The sequence below is a fragment of the Polyodon spathula genome, chromosome 5 (assembly GCF_017654505.1).
Source record: "Polyodon spathula isolate WHYD16114869_AA chromosome 5, ASM1765450v1, whole genome shotgun sequence".
Classification (NCBI taxonomy): Eukaryota; Metazoa; Chordata; class Actinopteri; order Acipenseriformes; family Polyodontidae; genus Polyodon; species Polyodon spathula.
Genome location: NC_054538.1, coordinates 34,076,900 through 34,101,861, shown reverse-complemented (window position 1 = coordinate 34,101,861; position 24,962 = coordinate 34,076,900). Strand labels below are relative to the sequence as shown.

At 38.3% G+C, this 24,962-nt stretch overlaps 1 protein-coding gene across 2 annotated transcripts; it reads right to left on the bottom strand.

The window, feature by feature from the left end:
- Positions 1 to 571: 571 nt before the first annotated feature.
- On the bottom strand, positions 572 to 6,092 carry LOC121315881 (T-cell activation Rho GTPase-activating protein-like). Of its 2 annotated transcripts, XM_041250438.1 has the most exons (10): positions 5,964 to 6,092; positions 5,333 to 5,417; positions 5,140 to 5,193; positions 4,547 to 4,613; positions 4,090 to 4,259; positions 3,700 to 3,861; positions 3,409 to 3,518; positions 2,844 to 3,033; positions 2,228 to 2,336; positions 572 to 2,106 (listed from the first exon to the last, which is right to left on the bottom strand). In XM_041250438.1, exons 2-10 carry the CDS (start codon positions 5,357 to 5,359, stop codon positions 908 to 910), a joined length of 2,088 nt encoding a protein of 695 aa, XP_041106372.1. In that variant the 5' UTR covers positions 5,360 to 5,417; positions 5,964 to 6,092; the 3' UTR covers positions 572 to 907. The 2 variants fall into 2 exon arrangements, with proteins under 2 accessions (XP_041106372.1, XP_041106371.1); XM_041250437.1 differs by having other exon boundaries at positions 5,333 to 6,092.
- Between the last annotated feature and the right edge of the window lie 18,870 nt (positions 6,093 to 24,962).

The window sequence follows — 24,962 nt, the reverse complement described above, 5'->3', positions numbered from 1 at the left end:
TTAGAATGGTAGTTAAATTACAATACATAGTACGATGTACAGTGCATTTTGAATTGCACCCATACTATTATTGCACTCCAGGCTTATAATACAGGGATGGACAAAGGTTTGGATAACCTTATACAATTAATTAAGTCAAATGAAACCTGCTGAATAATGTAACATTAACATATTGAATTATGTATCGCTTTGTATTTTCCCAGATATTCAACGAAAAACTGACAAAAAATGAAAAATGTTACATTTCAAAATCTAATATAAAACTACAAATATGGCTTCCGGTAGACTTTTGCGATATCATTTTGTAGTTTGTTTGATTACATGATATTAAATGCAAGATCTAACTTATTTCCATATACTTTTTTTTTTTAAATTATGTTTAATCCTAAAATTCTAGGTGATGCAAAATGTTTGGCCATAGCAGTAATCTTACATCAAGCACACACAAAATACCTTTAAAAATGGTTTTAAAAAGTGCTTTATTGTAGTGGAAACAAAATCAGAAATTGTATTTGACAGTTCAATATATACAGTAAATATATAAAGATATAAAGACATTATTTGACAGTTCAATATATACAGTAAATATATAAAGACATTATGCTATCAAAAAGTTAGCACAACATTAATATGTTTGATGTATAGTATAAATATGGATATATAGCTAATTTAATTTTGTGCATAGCTTTTCTGTATATATACAGAACAAGTGCTGTATAAAGTTTACTTTTACTAATCGACTAGTTACAGGTAGCTTTTAATGTGGAAACAGATGCTGAGTCTGTGCAGATTCTGACAAATATATGAATATATTTGTTCTATTGCTCCTAGTCTGTGTTGGCTGGGGTGAGTCTATATATGTACAATACACAAATATTTACACATGTACAGTAAACAAGCATCATATTTACACATATGATTCCTTAGCATATGAAATATCCTCAAAAAGGGGTTGGCTACACCTACGCTGCACCCAGTCATGCCTAGTTCTTGATATGGATTCAGACATGGCTCTGTGACGGAATACTGTTGATTTTTCAGATACTATATTGCTGTCATTAATATTGTCTCTCTCCTTGTAACCAAATGTACTATTAGTTATGGGATTCAAGAGGTTCTCTGTTACTGAATATGGTCTGGTCTTTCTATCTGTTGACAATTTGTTTCTAGCATCTTGCACTGTCATGAACCTATATTCAGGGGGAGCAAGAGAAGTTCGGCTCCAGATAGCCTGTTCATAAGATGGGGGCTGGCCCGGTTTTTTGCTGTCTACTTGCTGAAAGACCTCCTCAGTTGAAATTGATGTTGTACGAGCTCTGGGCTGTGGTTCTGCTGCTTCATTTTGAGAGTCTTCCTGAAGTGTGTCACATGAGAACTGGCTTTCTTTCTGAGAGTCTTTCTTTAGGCTGTTCCTGTTGAAGCTGGTTGGTCCCCAGCTTTTTGTTTTGAATAAGGGCTTCTTGTCATTCCTTATAGAAAAGGACAGAGAGTGTTTCTTCAGTTCTTTCTCATGTTTCTCGTTGTCATCAGTAGCTCTGGCAGAGAAAGACTGGTGCCTAGCAAAGAAAGACCTTTTGGGGCTAGATGGGGATGCCAGAGGAGAGCTGGTAAAGACAGAGTTGTCAGAAACATTGGAAAATGTGCTTTCCAGGGAGCAAGTTGAAGAAGCTTTAGAGGAAGGAGCTGTTGGCAGTTCCTTCTGCAAAATGTTGCTCAGCTTCAGACTTGCAGGCTTGTTGTCCCTGAAACACTGTGTCACAAAACAATTGTCCGAGTTTTGTGTTTTAAGTTGCTGGTCTTCAAAGCTTAGGTCCTCTGAGAAGTCACCTTGGCTCCGAGTCAGCTTTTGACATTTTATACCAACTGAAGGGTTATGAGCCAAAATGTTAGGCTCTGAGCACCTCCTATTTATCCTTTTTTTGAATGTTTCAGAAATATCAGAAGTAGACTTATTTTCACAAGTTGAAGACATTTGTTCATTTTCAGTTAGTTCCAGACTGCAGCCAGTGTCTTTTTGTTGCTTTGTGCTTAGGCTCTGAGAGTCTCCATCAACATCTGGGTCTGTGCTGTCGTATGCAGAGTCATTTTGGTGGGATGATAATGTATCTAAGGCAAAATGAGAACACTGTAAGTTATTTGAGAATAGTTTAATGTGACTCTCTGAAAGATAATGGCCTATAACGAACAATGTTTACATCCATCCACCTAGCATTTGATTTACACGTACCTGAGCTATCAGTCAGTTCCTCTTCATATGGCTCACCAAGCAAAGATGCGATGTTATCTCCAAATATTTCACAACAGTTTTCAATTAGAAACTCTGTCAAAGTTGTAATCTGTAAAAACAAAAGCAAAAGTAAGAATTGTAGTCATGTGCATATGTTATTTACTTATTACCTCCTGTCACTAAAGTAGAAGTAGACTGATGATAAAAAGAATGTTACAAACAAGTGCACTGACCTAGTTCAATAATTTATAATTACTGACACTAAAACCCATTGTCATTTATTGTATATATCAGCTGTGTATTTTATACCTGGACACATTTTTAAAAAATATATTTCATCACACTTTGCTACTGCTAGTGATATATAATATGAAAGTAACACTCAAAACTTTTACATATCACTTTTACTTGGTGCTAATATTTTCTACATTCTGATGTTACACAAGACTTTAATATTATTATATAGTATATATATATATAATATATATATATATATATATCTATATATATATATATATATATATAATAAATTAACTTTAGATTTTCTCCTAACTATATGTGCATTTTCCATCTGCATTTATGAATACAGCTTACTATAAAGAACTGTAGTGCTCACCTTTTCAGTCATCTCTTTTTGCACTTCAAGAGATAATGTGCTGTCAGGCAAAAGCATGTTTGGTGCAATGCAAACAGCAAGATTTTTGGCATCCATCTTGTTAATCACTGAATTCTTGCTGATGTGGTGAAGAATACAAAGGAAGTGTTGCAGTAGGAGAATGTTAGGCCTTGGGAGCTTCTCCACCACTCTGTAAAAAAAGGAAAAGCACAATATATAATCTGCCCTGCTGTCTCAACTTCTTCTTTCACAAAGTCCCTAAATAATACAGAAGTAGCCCTTCACCTTTCAGTACTTCCTTAAATAACTTGTAAATTCCATTCAAAAGCCCCTATTCTAAAATCGCTTCAAATAATACATCAGCATCTACAATATATGTATGATCCGCCTCCCCGATACAAACATATACAATTTTATACTGCATTGTATACTGCATCGCCAATGTGATTTACCAAGTACCTACAGAGAGGTATAAACTTCCTAAATAGTGTTCTAGATTATAATTGTCCTTATACAGTATTTTAATGGTTACATAACATTATGCATATATATTTACTCAACTTACAGTTTTAGGTCGTGGTATCTCTCATTAATATTGTCAATCTCCATTGATGCCACCCAGGGAAGATAAAGTTCAGTCAACAACAAGCTGTCTGGAATGTGCCTCAGGAAATCCTGCAAACACATTAACATGTATGAAACTCTTTAGAACAGCAGAAACCTACCGCAGGGATGATCACAGCGCAGTATCTTGTATTTTTTTGTGCACCTAGCTAGCAGACAATTGTTACAGGTGTGCCTTAAAACGTTCCGATTTTGTTGAGAAGGGGTTGAATGAAACTAACCAAATTATTACCTTGAAGACAGCAGCTAGAAGAACAATGGGTCTTGTGTCCATGTCAACCGCTGTTCCAGCATTTAGCTGTTCCTTTATCTCCTTGCACATCTTTGCATTTGCTGCTTTTCTGAAAATCCCTTCAGTGGAAGTGCCTTTCTTCAACAACAGTGTAAGAATATCCTACAAAAAAAGTGGAATTTGTTTAGAGAGTTTGAAGTTTGGTTTCCTAAGGATGTTAATTCTGTAACATTTTCTGGAAGCAAATATTATCAGGCTAATAACATCTAATTAATAATGTAATATCTTGGTTGGTTGTTTGTTTTTGTTTTTACTATAGTTACAGTAAATGGGAAAGCACAGAGTTGTGATTTATTAGCAAAAATAAGGAAATCCAAATGCAGTATTTACCATGATGGGCTTGGGAAGTTTCTCGTCTTCATCACAGAGCATGGATAAAGGCTGTCCGAATAACTGGGTCTTCATTTCTGGGTCTGAACGAGTGGAGGAGTCAGACTGTGTGGAACTCCTCTTCATTAGAAAATGCCAAGACAACACTTTCTTACTCTTCTTGTTGCCTTCTGATGTGTAAAATAGAAAGAAAAATATACATTTTAAAACTCACTACAGTAAATTTAATTATTTTTCAGTTTCTATGAAGTTTCCAATAAATACATGACACCGTTTTCCATGTATATTTTACATAGTCTACAGCACAATACAATCCATATTTTAAAAGAAACTAGAAATCTATCTATACAAGACTGCATTTGAAAGCTAAAAGCGTGTATTTATCTTTAAATATTACTATGCTAGAGGATTTACCACAAGTGTAGTTACAGTTAGGATTTCATAATTTCAAACTCACCAATCAGATGACATGTTCCATCTTCACTGTCACATGGTGTTGACAAGTGGTATGTTTTGGCATCACCCTGGAAACAAACATGTTAACTGTCAGAACTGCACTCCACAATCCATGTGAGACCACTTACAGTAAACTAAGATTTGTGTAACCTAATGGGGTAGATATTTTAAAACTTGATTGATGTTGTTTACAAACAAATACTTCTCTCTCCAAAGTCAACCCTGACTGCAAATGTCCAAAAACGTAATTGTTTAAAAATGTCAATGTGATATGCTATGTTAAAAGTATAGGAAGCATAATAAAATGCAGATAAAAGGCAAAAGGAAATTTGAATGCACATTGACCATGGTATTAATTCCACGTCAGCAGTGATTTCTATATCTATATTTCTGCTCAGCATATAACTCGCTGTATTGTAACACTGGATTAGACAAACCTCAGCCCAGAAGTTATGCAGGCAGGTGCCTCCCACTGGCTGCATAATATGTTAGCAAACATAATCATTTTTAAATAGGTATGTACTTATTGAAAACAAACTAGTGAAGATGGTAAAGCTGCTTTTCATTGTGCCAATAATTAAAAATAAAACTTACTTCCAAAACAGACTCGATGAAGGGATCCATATTACCTCCTGGTAGTGTTTTAGACTAAAAAGGAAACAAAACATTATTAATTGAGTATAAATTGATGCAGTGAAGAACAAGCAAATGTTATAATTAAAATTCATAATAAATATAAAAATTAATAAAAAAATATAATGAAAGTTAATACTGTATTTAAACTTACTGCAATGCTGCTACTTAACACCTTCATGAGTAATTTTGTTGATGGTACGTTGGGAGATTCTTTACGTTTTGCTGCTTTAATTTTCCTGTAAAAAGTAGTTGAACCTTTCAGAAAAATGTACATGATATTCTTACCCCTTTTCTAAATATTGCATTTAACAGTATAATCTGTTGGTTAATTAAGAACTACAATCTTAGTTTCAACATAAAATAATTTACATTTTAGATTCATCAGTAGTATTTTGTTAAATTAATAAAAATATTTTTTGTTGCTACAGTACTGTATTGTACTGTAACATTCTGGGATCTTCCATACATTAAAGTGTATCATTGCTCATACAAAGTGTGCAGAAGGCCTCATAAAGTAGAACCAAGGACTGGTTAATAATTTTATCATCAACAAAAATGTGTTGCTGTTTTAAAAGTTTTTTTTTTTTTTTTTTTTTTTTTTTTTTTAGTTTAAAAAAGAAATACAAAAGATCATTCTTCCACATTATTGTATTCTATGAACACATCTTACAGTTCTTTCTTGCATTACTATTAATGTATTATTTTACTTCTTATTAATGTAATTTGTGGTTTTACTTTTTATTAATGTAGTTAATAGCTGTCATATACAAGGTGGTACCTACCAGTGGAGAGTATCTAGCCAGCGTTCTTTCACCTCAGGCGAACTGAATGTAAAAAGAGAGCATGATTCTTAGTGACTAATGCAAAGGAGCAGCACGACAAACTGAACAGGAGGACAGCAGCACATGCTGTATTAAGGGAGGGGATGTAGGCGGTGGAAATATGAGAGTAATGGAGACAGGAAGTAGCATCACGGACTCTCACTGAAAACATCTAGACTTCCTCTGTCCTTATAGGGCGACTGTAGCTTTTTTTTAACTTTTAGTTGGTGATGTGTGGAAACAGTGACAATGTCACAGCAATATTTACTACGCGTCACCTGTTAGGCTGAATCCAGGTGAATGCAGAATAAGGAGACACAAAGTATGGTCTTTTTTTAACAAAGGTGTTACAGAGCCACTTGTAACTGTATTCCTCCAAGTTATTGGTCTGGTCGGGGCAGATAACTGAAGGAGACTGCTGTTGTTAAGTACAAAATAATACCCTATGAATGCTTCCAACATCTCAAAACAGACTCTATTGAGGATCTGTGGGATTTGCTGGACAGATAACCACCACCCTCAGCCACCATTTTGACAGTGAACTAATACAGATCGTGCTGCAGGAACTGGGGAATTCGACCTGTTCAGATGAAGTAGAATAGTATGCTTCACAGGTGCCAGTTCAGCTGAAGGCAAGGGATGGTCCTACTTCATACTAATGAGCCCTACTTGATCATATTTGTAGCTATAGCAACACACTGACACCACCAAGGTAGTTATTTTATTTCCACGAGACTGTAAAACCAGAAGCAAGGAGCTCTGTAGAAGTGTGAATACCAATAACAAAGACAAAGTATTGATATAAACATTGAAAAGGAAAACATTCTAAAGTATTTGTAAGGCCGTATGTGTAGAGAAAGAGAGAGCAAAACAATTACCACATATATTTCCTGAAAAATGCCTATCACTAAAGTTTTCATTTTTACCTACAGCATTTGCTTTTCTTATCAGATCTTAAATATAAATGTCTTAGATAATTAGAAGCTCTGTCTGATTCAATTGCTATCAGAATTACTTCCTGCTTGGTCTTTTCCAATTTCTTTCAAATTTGGAACATATATCGAACATTTATAGCAAAAATAAGGACATTTTAAAAAATGTCACTAGCTGCAATATATTCAACAATGTCAGGACCACCTATTACTAGAAAGCTTACATTACTTGTGGATAAAATAAAATCAGCATCTTAGAATATAAGGTAACTATTAACTAACTGCTCTAAGCTTATGGTTCTGACCCTTTGCATTATAATTGCCTTATGAAGCCTTATGAAAAGTCTACTTTTCTTTCCTAGTAGTTCTTAATAAAGTGACTACCTCCTGTAGTGTTCAAAGCACTGCAGTGTTGTTAAAATGTTGCTTGTCTCAACTGACAATGTTTGCCAAAAATCCCAATGGACCAAACACATTCAGTTAGAAAGTGAAATGGTTGGGAAGTGAAATGGAGAAGTGATGATCAACAATTACTCACACACATGGATACCATAAAAGCAAAAAATGTAACATCAAAAACACACTATAGCAGTATATAGTTATATACGTTCTTTTCAGCAGACAATAAGATGGAGTGAATGGCCTCCTCTCATTTGTAACCTTTCTTAAGTGTGCAGATATTTATTGTGGAAGGGTTATCGTTTGGAATTATATTTTCAACTGAAATGCAAGTCCATATATTCACCTGGGGTGGAATTGTGAATTGTGTCATGAACGTGATCATTGTTAATATATGAGAATCATTGGTATGAGTTGGATACAGCTTTCCCTGATTACCCCTTAGTTTGGATATAGCTTTCCCTGGTAAGCCCTTAGTTTACAGACATTTAGCAAATAACATTTTATTTAAAATGATCTTTTTTATTGGTTTTATATGTAACATTCAACATAGATTTTACACTTCCCCTAAGAAGTTGTGTTGAAATTACCCCTTCATTTAATTTAAACCTCCCATGTATTGACAGATCACATGCAGTACACAGCTCTTATTAGTACAGCAATGTACAAATTGGGAATCACAAAGAATAATGAACTAGTTTTGCATAATACCATGCAAGTCAATCCATCAACTTTAGTAGTATGCATTATTATCTGCCTAAGACAACAGTTGCAGCAAGGAAAGCAACATAAAACAAAGTGTTCAGATTTTAAAACAGCTACATGCTGTATTTAACAAAGTATAGTTCGCAACAAGTCCTTCTAATACTGTATCACCCAACAACCAGACATGGCTTGGATGAGTATAACAGGAATGGTCTCTAAGTGGTGGGCATTAAATGGCTTTGGGCATTAAAGTTCTTTAAACTACGCCTGCAGATTTTGTTTGTGTGCCCTACAGTCACCCTTAATTGAAGGCTTTTCACTTTGCTGTAATCTACACAACAGGATCAATGCATGTAGGCATCAAGTAATTTGGACAGTTGATCTAAATGAGAATATGAACAATTTAAAGATCACAGATTGTATCATGTTCAAAGGTTATCTTAGCCATACTAAACATTTTTTTTTTTTTTTTTTTTTTTTTAAATCTAATTATATCTGTATTGTATGGTATGTGTTTTCAGTGTGAAACATAATTTTGATTGTATTCATTTTGGTTTTGTTTAATATTTCATCATTTTCCTTTTGACGGTTTAATTAGCAGATATATTTATGCGCCAAAAAGATGACAAATCAGATTGTCAACGGTTTATACTGTACTTCTCTTTAGTTCTCGTGACATACTGAAAGGTATTCCAGTTTTACTTCTCTTTTGATCTTCCATTCTGTTCCCTTTTGTTCTAAACTGTAGACATCCTTGTTTTAATGCACTGATAATAATACAGGGCCTGAGAATCCTTTCATGGATACTGGGTATTTCGTCAGCAAGAAGTTTAAATGGGGTCAAATGAATTTCTCCATTCGTTACTTTTGGATTTCCTATAGAAAATGGGTAACTATTGAACTTGTCAGAAGGCTTGCATATTAAAATCCATTGCAAGTTTTTTTTTTTTTTTTTTTTTTTAATTAAGATGAGACAATTGCAGTTCATACTATTCAATGCAACATATATACAGTACATATAATTAGGGGTTTGAGAAGTATAAAACAGGCAAAAAATAGGCCACGTTACATAAATGTTATCTTATTTTGTATCTATACCAAATATAGCATCCTCATTTGCGCTGTACTTGTATGACTGTTTCTACTTAATGAAGAATTGGAACATTGAGTAGTGTTGATTCCCAAGAAATAAGTAACAAAAATTCCACACCACATTTTATTTTGGGAGTGGATTAAACTATGTTTGTGTTGTGCATTGTATCACATAATATCCCTTATTAACACCCAAGCCTCTTCATCGCTACAACGAATATAAGAGCAGGGTGGACACAGGTTTTGATCAGACATAACTAATAGAAATTGCATGGGAGTATAGTTATACACATTTAAGCATAGTACTTACTAGTACTTTACAATAAAGTTGTTTTGACAGTTGTTTGGAAAGCTATTTGCAAGTCTATTCTGTACAGTAGCTGTAACTACCCGAATTCACAAACCCACAATGCAGTTTATCAATTAGTTCTAAACAGAAACTTGGTAAATACAATCTATGTGATACTTTACAAACACATTAGATCCGTGTATGATTAGCATTATGCAAAGTTCTAGGGAAGATGGAGAAAAAAGTAGGGTTATCGCAACATCAATCTGATAAAGGAAATACAGCAAACAAAACTTTAATTTCCTTGCTGTCGTCTTTGGACCATGGTAACTTATGTATTCCCATGTGACTTTTAGAATGGCTTTAGGAAAGGACTTGAACGATAATTAACATTATCACGAGAAACTTGTGTTTTCATGTGAAAGTGGGAATTGATTTCACAAGCTTTTCCTGGCATTTCATAAGAATGGAGACTTTCACGGTAAAATACTGAGACTGTTTTTTGGGACACTTTCACAAGCTTTCCCTGCCAAGTTTCACATGTATTGTCCATTCACGTGACATAATCACACATGTAAACTGGTCTAATGTCCACCCCAAGTTACCTGTAATGTTAATCATGTATACTAGTACTTGTTGGAGAGTAGTGAATATTGTCTTCTCTCTATTGATGCTTTTTTTTTTTTTTCTGTATCACACTAACAGGAAGGAAACAATGCAGACTGTTAGGGGCAAATCAATGACAAATTAATTCCTTGGATCAATGTTTATGGCAGAGATCTCTTCTTCACAAGAGGCTATCCATAGATCACTCAGATGAATCTTGTGTTTGAGTCTGTAGCCTGTGTTGGACCTGGGAGAAAACATAAAGCCTGATAGATTTAAAAATATGCCAGGTACCATACCTATCAACTGGAATAATGATCAAAGAGAGTACATGTATATGGAATTGGGTAAAAAAGAAAGAAAAGAAAACCAGAAACACATTTATCTTTTATGTATGGATTATCCATTTTAATATTTACCGGCACAACTGCTTATCCTTATAGAACTGTATGTAATTATACAACACAATGTATATTCCTGTAATACATGACAGTCAGTCAGGTAGAATAATTGATGAACTTACTACTGATAGATCGGTTTGGGGAATGATGAGTTAATGCACCATGATTATAAACTTTAAAGCCATTCAACCAGTCTTTGAATCCATTCATAAAAGCCAGATTGTTGAAGTTATCTACAGTATTTCACATTTCCATGAAATGCTTGAAACTGATATAGTTCTAGCTGCTTTTCCCACAACACAGCTTTAAATAAAATGCAGCATTAAAAGTTATTTTGGTTTTGGTTTGTTTTTAATCAATGATAAATAAATAATTAGCAATAACCATAGCAAAAACAACGACTTGCCTTTGTCTAGGAAGAGTACAGTAATTTCTGAGAAAAGTAGTGCTCTGGAATGGCTGTAACATTCATAGTGACTGTATTGGGATTACTCTTAAACGGTCATAATTTAAATCAATGCTTAACAGGAAACATTCCTTTTTATATCTGTTTGTAACACAGATTCAGTAATAAATAACATGATGAATTTGAACTTTCCTCACCAGAAAGGTCTTCATATAACTAAATAAAGCCTCACATGACTAACAGAGTGTTTTTCACTAGACTGCCCACATATGACAATCTCTGTAGGAGGAATGTGAAATGTCAGCTCAGAGGCATTAAGAAGGTCTGATGGCAAAGGCTGCAAGCCAATTTTAATTTGAGATGGAGCACTGTCTTGAAACCGAATAAAAAAATTACATTAAAGGACATGATTATTTTTGAGAAACATTTTGCCACCATATCAATTGTACTGCATATTGTCATCATTACCTAACTTTCAGACAATCAAAATCCAAAGCAAAAGCCCAGGAGCAAAAGTAGAAATAACCAACACGTTTTCGGGAAAAGAATGTTTTCCAGAGGAGCGGTTAAAAAATCACTCTATCTGACTGATGCTTAATCTATCGAGGAATGTCCCTTCATACTGGATAAATGAATGTTGATCAGATGTTAAGATAATCTTGTCAATGGTAACTGACTGGTAGCCATCTTTGTTTTTTTATTTGGTAGGAGGGTTCATAATTGTGCACCCTATACTTAAGGTGACCGTATAGCTCCGTGTTCAGCGGGACAGTTCAGGCTTTTCAACTCACTACCCAATGCATTCTGGTGCATTTTACCTGTCTCAGGTACCATTCTGTCCTTTAAGAGAAGCAGGACTGCGCTTACCAGAATGCATTGGGATGTGAATTGAAAAGCCTGAACTGTACCAAACTGTCGAGCTGAACACGGAGCCCTATCCTTACCTATACTGTATGCTATATGTAAAAGCACCACAAACTATTATGTTTGGTATGTTAGGCAAATAGATAACGGTAAAAAAAAAAATTGCTACTTCTTTTATTTATATTTTATTGTGAAAATAAAGCATGGCATAATGATGGTGTTGCATGTAGTATTTCTTCTTCTTGCTATTAATTTTACTACTATTATTATTGTTTTATTTGTTATTATTTACTATTATTTTTATTATTGAGATAAATATGAGCCACAGCACTAAAACTCGATGACAAGTCACTAGCTAGTCATTGTGTTCAAATAAATTATAATAACTCAAACACCAACACTCACCAGAAAACTCATTTTCTATTTACATTATATTCTACTGATGTAAGTTGCCTAAAATGTGTTATCATTGATAGTTCATTAAGAACATCACCCAAAAACCAAGACTGAAGCCTTTTAACATTTAGCCCAGCTACTGAGTCAACTCTTTAAAATGTACATTGAAACATTGGAACTCGCGATGTCAAACTTGCATCAGATGTCAAAGTGGATATGAGAATGAATGGCAGTGATGAAGCCAATTTGCTTGAAAACATTAAAGGTAGACCAGACATTTCAATCAGTGGATTTAAAAAATCTGGAGTTTATCTGATCAGAAACCCAGAGGCTGTGTAAATGGTGCCTGCTACTGTAGTAAGACTGTTCTTTTTTATGTGAAGCATTTTGTGTTATTTTGGCTGATTGTTATTCACTTATTGCCGATATGTTGTAGATACAACTATTACTTTGTTCAAGTACCACTGGTCTAGAGAATAAACATTCATACTATTGACATGTCATTGATACCTGTTCTTATTTACAGTACAGTGTTCAAGCAAAATAATTATACATTTTCAGTATAATGAAATGGAGAAAAAATATTTTTGAAAGATGTACAGAATGTTAAAACTAATTTGTATTTGAAAAAAGTATTCAATAAAAGTTTACATTTTTAATAAGTCATCATATTCATACCAGGACACCCAGAGACAAATACAATATCTAGATTTGCATTTACTGTAACACATCACACACACTAATACAACAGTAGCCATCTACTGTATCTGTTTATCTATCTAAACCTGTTTGATCATAGATGTTTCTGATGATCTATATGCATTTTATCATATTTTTTGATCAGTCTCAAAAGGAAAAATAAATACTCTTGTCTTAGATCTTTTTTTTTAAAAATTCCTCCAACTGTACTTGAACACCCACCAACCCACCCCCTGCAGATCTATGCCAGGACCCCCGTGGAAAAGTGGTGAAGACAGTATTACTGTGTCAGCTCATTGTCTGAAAGTGAGAGTGAACTTGGGCTTGTAGATCAATACATAATAGAGACAGGAAATTCCACTCTGAAAGGCTTCACGGTCTGTTGTGTTTTTGCGAGTAAATGGAAACCTGTTCTCTCACTGACTAGAACAATATATTTTCAGACACTTGATGTTCTTACCATTTTCAACAGCATTGTTTTTAAGTATTCTCCTAGATTACCAGTTACGATTTATTGTTTACGTTAAAACTATTCTCTCTTTTTTCATTGGTTTATATTTTTATAGCTGGTAGTGGTATTTACCCAAATCTCCAGATAATTCCACTAACTGACTTTAGTTTCAGATTAGATTGGTACAGTGCTGTTAAAAACATTAGAAATCCCCACTGTGTCCAAACGTGAAGCAATACTTTTGAGGTCACCCGCTGTTCCGGTTACTGAACAACAAGTGCAGGATTTCCCCATTTATATTTACAAAATGTTTAATCCTGTGTCACAACAACCATAACTCAACTACTATATTTAATGTAAGAAGAAATTATTTGTACAGTTAACATGTATGGGACGATATACAGCTACATTATTTTGGTTACTTTCCAGGCTGATGTTGAGGTTTTCTTTCACCAAAATACAATACTCAATATTTAGAGCTGATTGCAGTTAAAGGTGGCTGATGAGATTTGGGAATCGAGAAATGTTTGTTTAGGAGAGTGTGTAGGAGTGTGGAGTGGTGAGCGAGAGCGGGAGTGGAGAGGAGAGGAGAGGAGAGGAAGGAAGGAAAGCCGAAGCTTGTGTGCCGGTTTGTTTTTTTTCTGTTATAAGTGTTCAAACCTTTGATTTGTTCCAGTGTTTTGTTTATTTGCTTTGTTGGTGAATAGAAGCGCTCAGAAAGTGTTAAACTGTAATATCTTAGTTTGGGTTTGTTATTCCTGCTGTTGAACAGCCTTGACCTCTCCGTCCCTTTAGCACAGGCATAAATACGTATATCATGTATATACAATTACCCATCTATTTAAAGTTATTTAACAAACAGCCAATAGGAAAAAACATGAAAATGTCAAGATATCAGTATTATTTCAAAATTAATATAATATAGCATCTTTCTTTGTCTTAAAATTGTGTTGGAGCATTATAAATCCTAATACACCTTTCCAACATACATATGGACCATGAGCACAACATTGCAATGGTGTCTAATGGTGGACATACATCCCAAGCACATTTATGCCACTTAAAATAAAGAAACACTGATGAAGAGTAAGGTTTGGTTCATGTGGATACTTATCTTGCAGGAGCCTTTTTAAGATAATCTGAGTACTACCCTGTGATGAGTCAAAGGGTTTTCGGTCTGTGATTCAGCCTCCCGACAGTAGATGGCATCAAACCAACTCGGGACTTCCCTTACCAAGATCTCGTGACCATGGCAAAAGTCATCTTTTGAGGGGCGGCACCTTGGTGAGGGGCGGAAGTACGAGTGTGTAAATTCCAGCCACTGGAGTCAAGTGAAGGATAAGGACACGTGTCGGTTGGGGATTGGTGTTCCACTGACTACAGAGGCGGGACATTACATACTAAAGGGAACGTACTACTGTGTTCGGGGTTGGTCCGAAAGTAAAATAGGAGGAGTAACGGGTGGAGGGAGAGACTGGTTTGGTGCAGCGGGATTTTTTAAAACACTAACATTTCTTTTGTCTTTTTTTTGTTTATGTATGGGTCGCCACGAAGACAATTAAAGACGAGTCATCACAGTTTGTTTTGGATCTCACCCCTGCACTCCTTCCCTCACACCATTTTGTTTTCTTTTGTTATTTAATCCTTTTGTTGTGTATAGAGAATAAAAATAAATTATTTTATTTCTGTACACATAAATTACTGTCTGGACATTCCATTTAATACACTCTCGCCTCACACGTGGTGTCAGAAGTGAAAATGGATCCAGCTACAGTTTTGACAATGTTTAGGGAGCAGGAGGAGAAGCGAGAGGAGAGAGAGACACGGCACCAGGAACAGCTCGCCCAGTTCTTTGGACAGCTGGTGGAAAAACTATCAATATCAACATCAGAGAGAGCGGTTGCCCGGATGTTTGCAGCTCAGCCTAATCTTCAGAAGATGACCTCGGAAGATGATCCCGAGGCTTTCTTGATTACTTTTGAGAGAGTGGCAGAGGCTGCAGAGTGGCCTAGGGAACACTGGGCCATGAAATTGGCACCCTGCCTGACAGGGGAAGCTCAGGCAGCGTATCGAGCCCTGACGGCCACGAATGCAGGGGACTATGTTAAAGTTAAAGAAGCCATTCTCTCACGCCTCGGGATCACGGAGGAAACATACCGGCGCCGTTTTCGGGAATACCAGCTGTCCAAGGGGATGCGGCCCCGGGTTGCGGGACAATATCTTTTAGATCAGTGCACCCGGTGGCTGCGGCCAGAAGAACATACACCCCAAGAACTGGTGCAGAAAATAGTTATAGAACAGTTTGCGTCTATACTACCGCCAGGGAATCGAGAGTGGATTAAGAGGAATCGACCTACCACTCTCGAGGATGCCATCCTCCTGGCGGAGGCCTACGAAGACGCAAACGAAGGTGCCGGGTCAGACCCCACTCCTGCCCCTAAACTAACTCGGACCAACCAACCAATGAAGCCCAGAGGGGGTAACCAGACCTTCAGACCATGGAGGTCGAGGTTAGCCCCATCCTGGGCGAGAGAGAATCCCCCTAACCTGCCGGTCGCGGACTCGCAGGACAGATTAACTCCGTTGATGCCTCCTAACCAAGTGTGCTACCAATGTAATGAGCCTGGACACATTGCCAGGAATTGTCCAGTAATAAAGGTGGACCTGGCGACAAGATCCTGGTCAGCAGTAACAGGTAGGAACACTGGGGAATGTCGGGAGGGCCCTTATCAGTTAAGAGTACAGGTCGGGGGAAAGAGTACTTACGCATTTGCGGACTCTGGGTGTGCACAAACATTGATTCGGCAAGCTCTCTTGGATGGGGTAGCCTGGGAGCCACAGGGTAAAGTGGCTATCTCCTGTATTCATGGAGAAACTCGGGTTTATCCCACCACTAAAGTTAGACTTATTGTAGGTGATTATTCAGCTTGCGTTAAAGTGGCTGTAGCGCAATGTTTACCATACCCTGTTCTCCTGGGAAGAGACTGGCCGTTTTTTGATCGTATTTTAGGTCGGGAAATGGTCTTAGTTTCTACCAGGGGACAATTAAAGCAACAGGAGAAAACAATTGGCGAGATTTTTCCGTTGCAATCCGACCTGTTTAACCCTAAAATCCGCCCAAGAAAAACAAAAAGAGAGCGTCGGGTGGAAAAATATGAGGGAACTCTGAGACGACAAGGGGAGGGGTCTGACACAAAAGTAAACCAATCGCTTAAACGGCAAGGAAAGGGAGTAGGTATTCAGTGTAACCGGGGCTGCGAGGTTACTGAGGTGGAAGGTCATGTAATAAAAGACAAAAGAAATGTTAGTGTTTTAAAAAATCCCGCTGCACCAAACCAGTCTCTCCCTCCACCCGTTACTCCTCCTATTTTACTTTCGGACCAACCCCGAACACAGTAGTACGTTCCCTTTAGTATGTAATGTCCCGCCTCTGTAGTCAGTGGAACACCAATCCCCAACCGACACGTGTCCTTATCCTTCACTTGACTCCAGTGGCTGGAATTTACACACTCGTACTTCCGCCCCTCACCAAGGTGCCGCCCCTCAAAAGATGACTTTTGCCATGGTCACGAGATCTTGGTAAGGGAAGTCCCGAGTTGGTTTGATGCCATCTACTGTCGGGAGGCTGAATCACAGACCGAAAACCCTTTGACTTACCCATACTAGTTTCAACACTCTTGCCCTCCATTCTATTGAAAGGTAAATACAAAAGTAGAATCCCTTACTTTAACTTGGCAATGACCAGCACATCACTGAGCAGAAACAAATGCCTGTCTTTAGTCTGTAAGCTCACTGTCAACTGCGCACAATCATTGAGGATGAGCTCTGCATTCGCTCCCATCCACGTTAATAATTAAAATTCGTGCAGAAGGTGGCCATCTCCCGAATTAATTAAGTGACTAATTTGTTGTTAATCGGGAGATGGTCTCCTGCATAAATACCTGCAGCTCTCTGCACTCGGGGTGGGTGTTCAGAGGAACGGGAGAGAGAGGAACAGAACAAAACTAAACAAAACCTGAGTATAGGATCAGTGAAGGCGATTGCCCAGCATGACCTGTGTTTGTGATTTGTTTTTGTTTGAATATTTATTTTCTGTGCTCTGTGAGCAGTGTTTGTTTTGTTTAAATATTTTATTTATTTTTGTTGTTTTTGAAATAAAACGGCGCACGCCGCGTCTTTTTGAACTGCAGTATCTGCCTGATTGATATTCTTCCGGCTTCTGGCCTGATGTCACCACAACGCCATTTCCTGCCACGATATTATATATTACTCTAGTCAAGGTCCTCATAATTCCCCTGCTTCAAAAGCTGATGACTTGTTTTGTCATGTGTAATGAACATAGTAATCCATATTTCAATACATGGACCCCTGAAATGCAGCACGTTCTACTGGAAGACTTGCTTTCCTTCCCATGCTTATCAAGCCCTGACCACATCATAATCAATGAAGAATGTTATCTAATGTGATCACAAGGGCACAGTTTCAAGCATTATCAAGTTGAAACCTGGGAAAGGATGTTGTTAACTTTCATCTACTGTAACCTTTTGATGTTAACACATAGAAAGAAAGAGATGGCTCTGAATCCCTTGAGACACAGGGATTCTATTAAATTAAGTATACAAGGGCTACCTTGTTTTACATCCCTTAAAAGGGACTGTATTATGACAAAATGTCAATGTATTTTACGTCCAAATTAGTTGTCCCAAAATGGGTCATTATCTGTAAAGATCTGGTTAATCGTGTTGACTAAGATCACACCTCCAATGTCTGCATGCTTTTAGCAAACAGGTTTTTCCCCCGTTTTGTACTCCCACTTCACCACTGTTGACCTTTCAGTCACAAGCATCTTCATTTTGGAGCAGAAAGACAGCCCAAACTTCCCACGTGCACGAACAGTAAGGAGATTAAACATTTTTCAGACACAATCGTTTTCTTAAACATATTATGGTCTCTATCCTCCACCCAGGAGGAGGAACATGGAGGAGGGAGGTAAAACACAGTACAAAAACATACAAATATGGATTTACACAATATTAATTTTAAGTACACTGTGTTTCCAATGCCCAGCACTAGTTCTTAACTCTCACTACTGTAGTTGTTCATACACAACAGTTAAATAGGACAGTGTTCAAAATAGAACATAGGAATAAACATTACACTTAATCCTAACTTGTACATTATGAGATGTTGCTTCTCTTCAAGGTTTATAACCAGTTTAAATATGGTATTACCCATCAATTTCATGGATCATTTCCAACAAAAAGAATCCAGATCTATTAAATATATTTATGACAAAAACAAGATGCCTGTGCTTTTCACAGAAGGCAAATGTTATAGAATATGGTTATTATAATTGTTTTTAATAGCAGCACTGATGAATCAAGATAACAGAATAATATTATAACATTTTAATTAGAAGTTACATAACAGCGGGGATCCAAAAGATGTACAAAAGTGATTGGAAATGGAATTACACAAATAGCAGAGAAAGCTGTGGTGCATTTCAAGCAATCATCTCTGACAGAAAATGAAAATCGTTGAGTAACGAGATAAACTAGAAACGACACTTCCCAAGCTGTGCTCTTTGCTTCTTTGGAATTCGACTACTGTTATGTGTATTGGAAACATGTATTTAATCCTAAGCACTGGTCTTCTTTTATTATTTTTTTTATGAAGGTTTCCAATTTATTTTTAAAAAACAGTTCATGTTAAACCTGCATTTGCTTGTTTAAGTCCAAAGGCTTCTGAGAGATGTTCTTTGGAACTCCTGTGTCACATTCAATTCAATGTTTTATTTGGGTTTGTTTGCTTTTGGGCTTTTTTTTGTTTGTTGTTGTTTTATATGTACGCTGCTGTATATAATGTTCTAAATCCACCACTAAATCTTTAATAAGAATGCACATTATTATTATTTGTTGGCTTGTCATAACTTTCAAAATGGTTAATTAGTGAAAAAGGGGGCTGTAACTGTAAGACCATACCAAACACTGAAGGAAAAAAGTCAGTTGTGGGATGACTCCCACTGTACTGCTATTGCTGACGTCTGCGTCGGCAGGTGTCTACTTGTGGAGAAAGGTTCTTATAAGTAAGCCTTTCAGTACAGACAGCAAAAAAGTTATTTTGAGGATAACACTTTAGTTTTTGTTTCAAACAGCCAATTAATACATCTGCATTTTTTTTTTTAATAACATATGTTATAAACAATATGTTATTATTGTAGAAGTAATAATGACAGGCTGTTTTTCTTTGTTAATAATCTTCAAAACATTTAGTAACACATTTATTGATGTTTTATAAATAGTTCCTTAATCTATCCACTCATGAGCTCCTCAAAATGAATCGTATTCCATAACAATACGAATCTCAGTAACAAGTGATTTATTGTTAACCAGCATACCCAACACCTCTGTTAAGAGAAAGGGATGGATTACAGGGTTCAGCCATGGATGAGCCAGATTTCTATTGACATTCAGTCTGCTCAGCCTTTAAATATAAATTGTACATCTTGTCTTTTCAGTCACAGTTAATTCTCATTGTTTGTGTCGTTTCCCTGTAACAAACATCAGGAATGTGCTCCATCCACCCCCTTGTGGATTAAAATCAATTCAAGCCGAGACAAAAGTATGCCAATGAGCTGGGCAAAAAACAGCTTTCAAAAATGGCACCCTTCCAGGTACAGGAGTGTTGATTTAACCCAGTGGTTCTCAAAGTTTTTGGGCCATGTCCCCCTTCCTCTTGTCTGTGGTACTTGACCCCACCCCCAACACACACACACACACACACACACACACACATATATACTGGTAAAAAAAAAAAAATTGTGACCAACGCTTACTATATAGTAAGCTGAAAAACAACATACACTACCAGATGGCAGCGGACTTCATCCAATAATATGTAAGCCATCTACAAACTTGGACATGCCTGGAGGTGTCAGCATAAAGGTCTGTTTTAAGTTAATATATACCGTATAATGGGAAATTTTGGCTGATATTAAATTCAACGGATTTGATACTTTGGGGGATTTTTTCACAGCACGTTCACAAACAAAGTCACAGTTTTGCATTTATACTTTCAATTCCAAAAACATTTAAATAAATGGTTGCTTAATGAAATCTGTCTGCTAAAACAGTATCTCATTTACAGTAACTCGTTATAGCATCTGCAATGTCACTGCAGCAACTTGGAGAACAACAAAGAAGGCCTTCTAATCAGTTACAGTATTTATTGTTCTTAAAGTAAGCTTTAAAATGATAATAAGCAGAGGGTGAAGGCCTGCTGGGTGCCCGTCCACCAGCAGAGGGTGAATACCTGCTGGTATCCCTTCCCCGATCATCACGAGGAGAGGACCAGGACGTGATGCTGGCGGTCCTCAGCAGCCCTTGCATAGGCTGCTGAGGGAAACACGGGGAAGAACTGCCCGGCCACAGTGGCAGAGAAGAGGGCCAAAACCCGCACCCCAGCCTATCCTGACTCCCCGCACGTCATCACTCAGGGGTGCCTGCACGACACTACCCAAGGATACCTTCATGTCATCGCTCGTGGGTGCCTGCCTCGCCGCCTGTCTCGCTTCCTACCTCTCATCGCCCAAAGATGCCTTCCTCGCTTCGCCCAAGAAACCCTGCCTTTGTTTGTCCAAGGATGCCTGCCTTGCTTCGTCCAAGGATGCCTGCCTCGCTTCGCTCAAGGATGCCTGCTGCTCTGCATTGGCTGATGTTGCCTGCTGTTCCACATCGCCTGGGATTGCCTGCTGCTCCGCATCACCTGGGGTTGCCTGCTGTTCCACATCGCCTGGGATTGCCTGCTGCTCCGCATCACCTGGGGTTGCCTGCTGCTCCACATTGCCTGGGATTGCCTGCTGCTCCGCATCACCTGGGGTTGCCTGCTGTTCCACATTGCCTGGGATTGCCTGCTGCTCCGCATCACCTGGGGTTGCCTGCTGCTCCACATTGCCTGGGATTGCCTGCTGCTCCACATTGCCTGGGGTTGCCTGCTGCTCCACAGTGCCTGGGGTCGCCAGAACTGCTTCGCCTGGGGTTGCCGAAACTGCTTCGCCAGGGGTCGCTGCCAGCTCGGGGATATGCTGGGGCTGGAGGAACCAGCCTGGAAGCCATTAATGGCTCTGCTGACAGTTAGTAAGCTGACAGCCTTTCCGCTGTCAGCTAGGGAGCCGCTGGTTGTGAAGAGGGGGGAGGAGGTCTGGAGACGACCAACCCCAGCAGCAGTTTCGCTGCCAGAGATCGTATGGAGACCTGCTCTCACGGCAGCATTTTTGCAGCAAGAAGTACTATGGCCGTAGCCCCACAAGAGGGAGCTGCCAGCCACGAAGGGGGAGGAGGTCCGGAGACCATCAACCCCAGCATCCTTTTCGTTGCCAGGACTGCTCCAGCTGAATGAGTCAGCCTGGAAGCTGTTAGCAGGTCTGCTGACAGCATTGCTCCTGGCAAATTTTCTGCTGCCAGGGGTGCAATGGGACAGAGCAAATTTTCTGCTGCAGGAGTGGACCACCATGCTGTCAGCCGTGCCACTACCGGCAGGGGAGCTGACAGCATTTTCAGCCATGGGCCCAGTGAAGCCTCCCTTCCCAGCCCAAGACTTTGACCTGGACTGCTGGGTTTTTAAGGGTGAAGGTGGCCATTGAGGCCAGGTGTGCTTTGCACAAGAGGGGGGGTATATGTGGCAATGTGCCCCGCCCCTGGGCTATTTATTTGTGTTGTATGTTGCGTGTAGTATGTTAATGTTGGTGTATTATAGTTGGTACACAGGATATAATATGGGTTACAAGCACAAGTGTTTAAAATGTATATTTGTATTTAGGCACGAGGATTGCACAGCACTTCACGTGCAGGTAAAATGCAATAATATGTGAGCATGGGAAATTGCACTAGATTAATTCACGTACAGTTGTACCGAGATTCCAATTGAATGACTGATTAGCAATCAAGTCTCGGTACAGCTGCATAAAAGCAATATGTTTTCACTCACTCAGGGTTGTGTGTTCAGGGCAAAAGAATGGGAGAGTGAGGAGACTAAAGTAAGCTTTAAAACGATAATAAGCAATTCCTACGTCGTGCTGGAGGACCAGCATGGTACTTGTTTGTTTAGTGTTCGTGCCCTGTTTGTTAGTGTCTGTTTGTTTTGTTTGACTATTTATTTTGGCTCAATTGCCGTGTCCTGTTTTGGTGTCAGTGTTTTTGTTACAAACCTTCTGTTTAATTATTAAACTGTGCATCAGTGCCTTCATAATTTCCAAACCTGTGTTCTGTGTTGGTTCCTGTTTCTGTTCTGACATCACCTGCATTTGTATTGTTGTTATTGTTATATTGTGTTTGTGACTGCAGCTGTCTTTGTGACAGGTGCAAAAACGTTTTAATGTTTTGATTTGTTTCTGGACTTTGCGACTTTGCGATTGACAATAACAATCAACCATCTTGTTACAGACTTTCAACATGTCTGACACAATTTTGGATGTTACTTAATTAAACCCTTCTAAAAAAATGCTTAACATAAAAAAGAACAGCTACTATAGCAGGCAATTTACAATGCCTCTGGGTTTCTGATAGCATCATCAATTCCAGATTTTTTAAATTCATTGATGGAAATGTCCGATCTACTTTTAATGTTTTCAAGCAAATTGGCTTCATCACTGCCATTCTCATATCCATTTTGATATCTGACACATTATTTCTCTTGTCTAGGCTTCTTTAATCTGTTCTGTATACCAGTCTGACAGAGGGCAGTATCGCTACAAGTACTGTATGCAACCCTCTGATTGGTGGAAGTATTATTGGTGATCCAATCAAAACAGCCAATAAAGCTCTTAATGAAGTATCCACCCATATACAGTATAGCCTAGGTTAAGATGTGCTTTTCGTCAGTCTCAAATAATAAATAATACTGTCGGACGGCTTTTGGCTGCCCGCACACAAACACAATATAATAATAACAACAGTACAAATGAAAATACATACATAAATACATTAATATGCACAAAGCATCCGTGTAGGGCAGTGTGGGCGTCACACTGTCGTCGCCCCCCCCCCCCCCCCCCCCCCACCATTGTGGTGTAACACATGGCCCGGGTACCGGCAAGGCCACCTCTCCCCTTAAAACAGCAAAAGTTTATGTCCACATTCTGGGGTGGGAACAAATGGCAACCTGGACAATGGCATGCAGGCGGCATTCCCCGGCAGCGGCACGCAAACGTCGCCAGGCGACGGCGAGCAAACATCCCCAGGCAACAGCAAGCCAGTGACCCCAGGCAAAGCAGAGCCGGTGACCCCAGGTGAACCAGAGTCAGCAACCCCAGTCGAAGCAGAGCTAGTGACCCCAGACAGTGCAGAGCTGGCAACCCCAGGCGATGACGGTCCCAGACCCCCAACCTGCAGTAGCACTGGACCCTCTGACAGCGATGGCTCTGGATCCTCGGGCGCTGAAAGGAGGGGAGCCCCTAGCCATGAAGGAGGCAGCGGGAGCTCCACTTCTCCCTCATGCTGTGTAGCTGGCGGTTCCTTTTTCTGGGGATCCGGCCCCATACTTTAATATATAACACCACCCAGGGCGATGTTGTGGAGGCATCTCTGCCCTATTATACCCGAAAACTACTGCATTGGCAATGAAGATAATTTTTTAAGGGGACAGTAAGTCAATACTGGCATACCCAAATGAGAAAAAAAGCATAGAAACTAGAATCGCCTAGTTTTCATATGGGTAGTTTTATATTTAATGTTCAGCAGCAAGGCACTTTGGGGATCAATTATTTGATTTTAATGTTGACTGGTTTTAGTTTCCCCACTGAATAAGAGGGGAACATCCTGCAATCCGAGGCATCTGAAAATAGTCAGCTGAAGATAAAGTGATAAGTGTGAAATAGTGGTTGTGTGTTGCAGAAAAGAGAATAAAAACAGCAGATTAAAGAAAGTACAAATACCAAATCTGTTAGGTTGCCTTTGATGTCACTATGGATAAATCCATCAGTGTCAAGTGTAAAATGTACTACTAATTTATAGGTGAAGATATTGCTTTGAAAATCTGTCATGTTTTAATGAGTTACAAAAGGTTGCAATGGATCATTATGAATTATCACCTCCAAGCCAGCAAAGTGTTTCTGTTCAGTGGTGTGGGACTGACGTCAGTGAGTGACGTCTCTTCTGAGACCACCCCCAGATCTCCTGTGGCACAAGTTCAGGTGAGGTGTCACTTAAACAATACATCATGTAAAACATGAAAACTAGCTTTAGACTTTTAATCACTGCATTTAATCACTCATTTTACTTTACACTTTACCTAGGTTGATATTTGTTGCTTAGAGACTGATATACAGATACAGGCATGGCTTTATCACGATATCTCAGAAAAGGAAACTCCCCAAAATAGAAACTGGTCTATTGCATTCTGCAGATAACGCTTATTACAGCATTTTTGTATTAAAAAATTATTTTTGTTTTAAACAATCTTAAAGAAATACATGCATTTTTACAGTAACTGAAGTGATATGTATTGACTCAGAAAAGAATATGCAGAAGAATATGCTGAAAGTAGGTCAGAATGGATCGAGGTAAGGTGTGTACTCAAATGATGAAGTAAGCGTCAGTGAGAACAATTGATTTATATTAAAATATTGTACTCTAAATCCACAAATTGGCTAATATGTATTTTATACCTTTCAATCTTCTGCTACTTACCTGTAGGCATTGAAAAAGACTGCTAATCTTATTGAT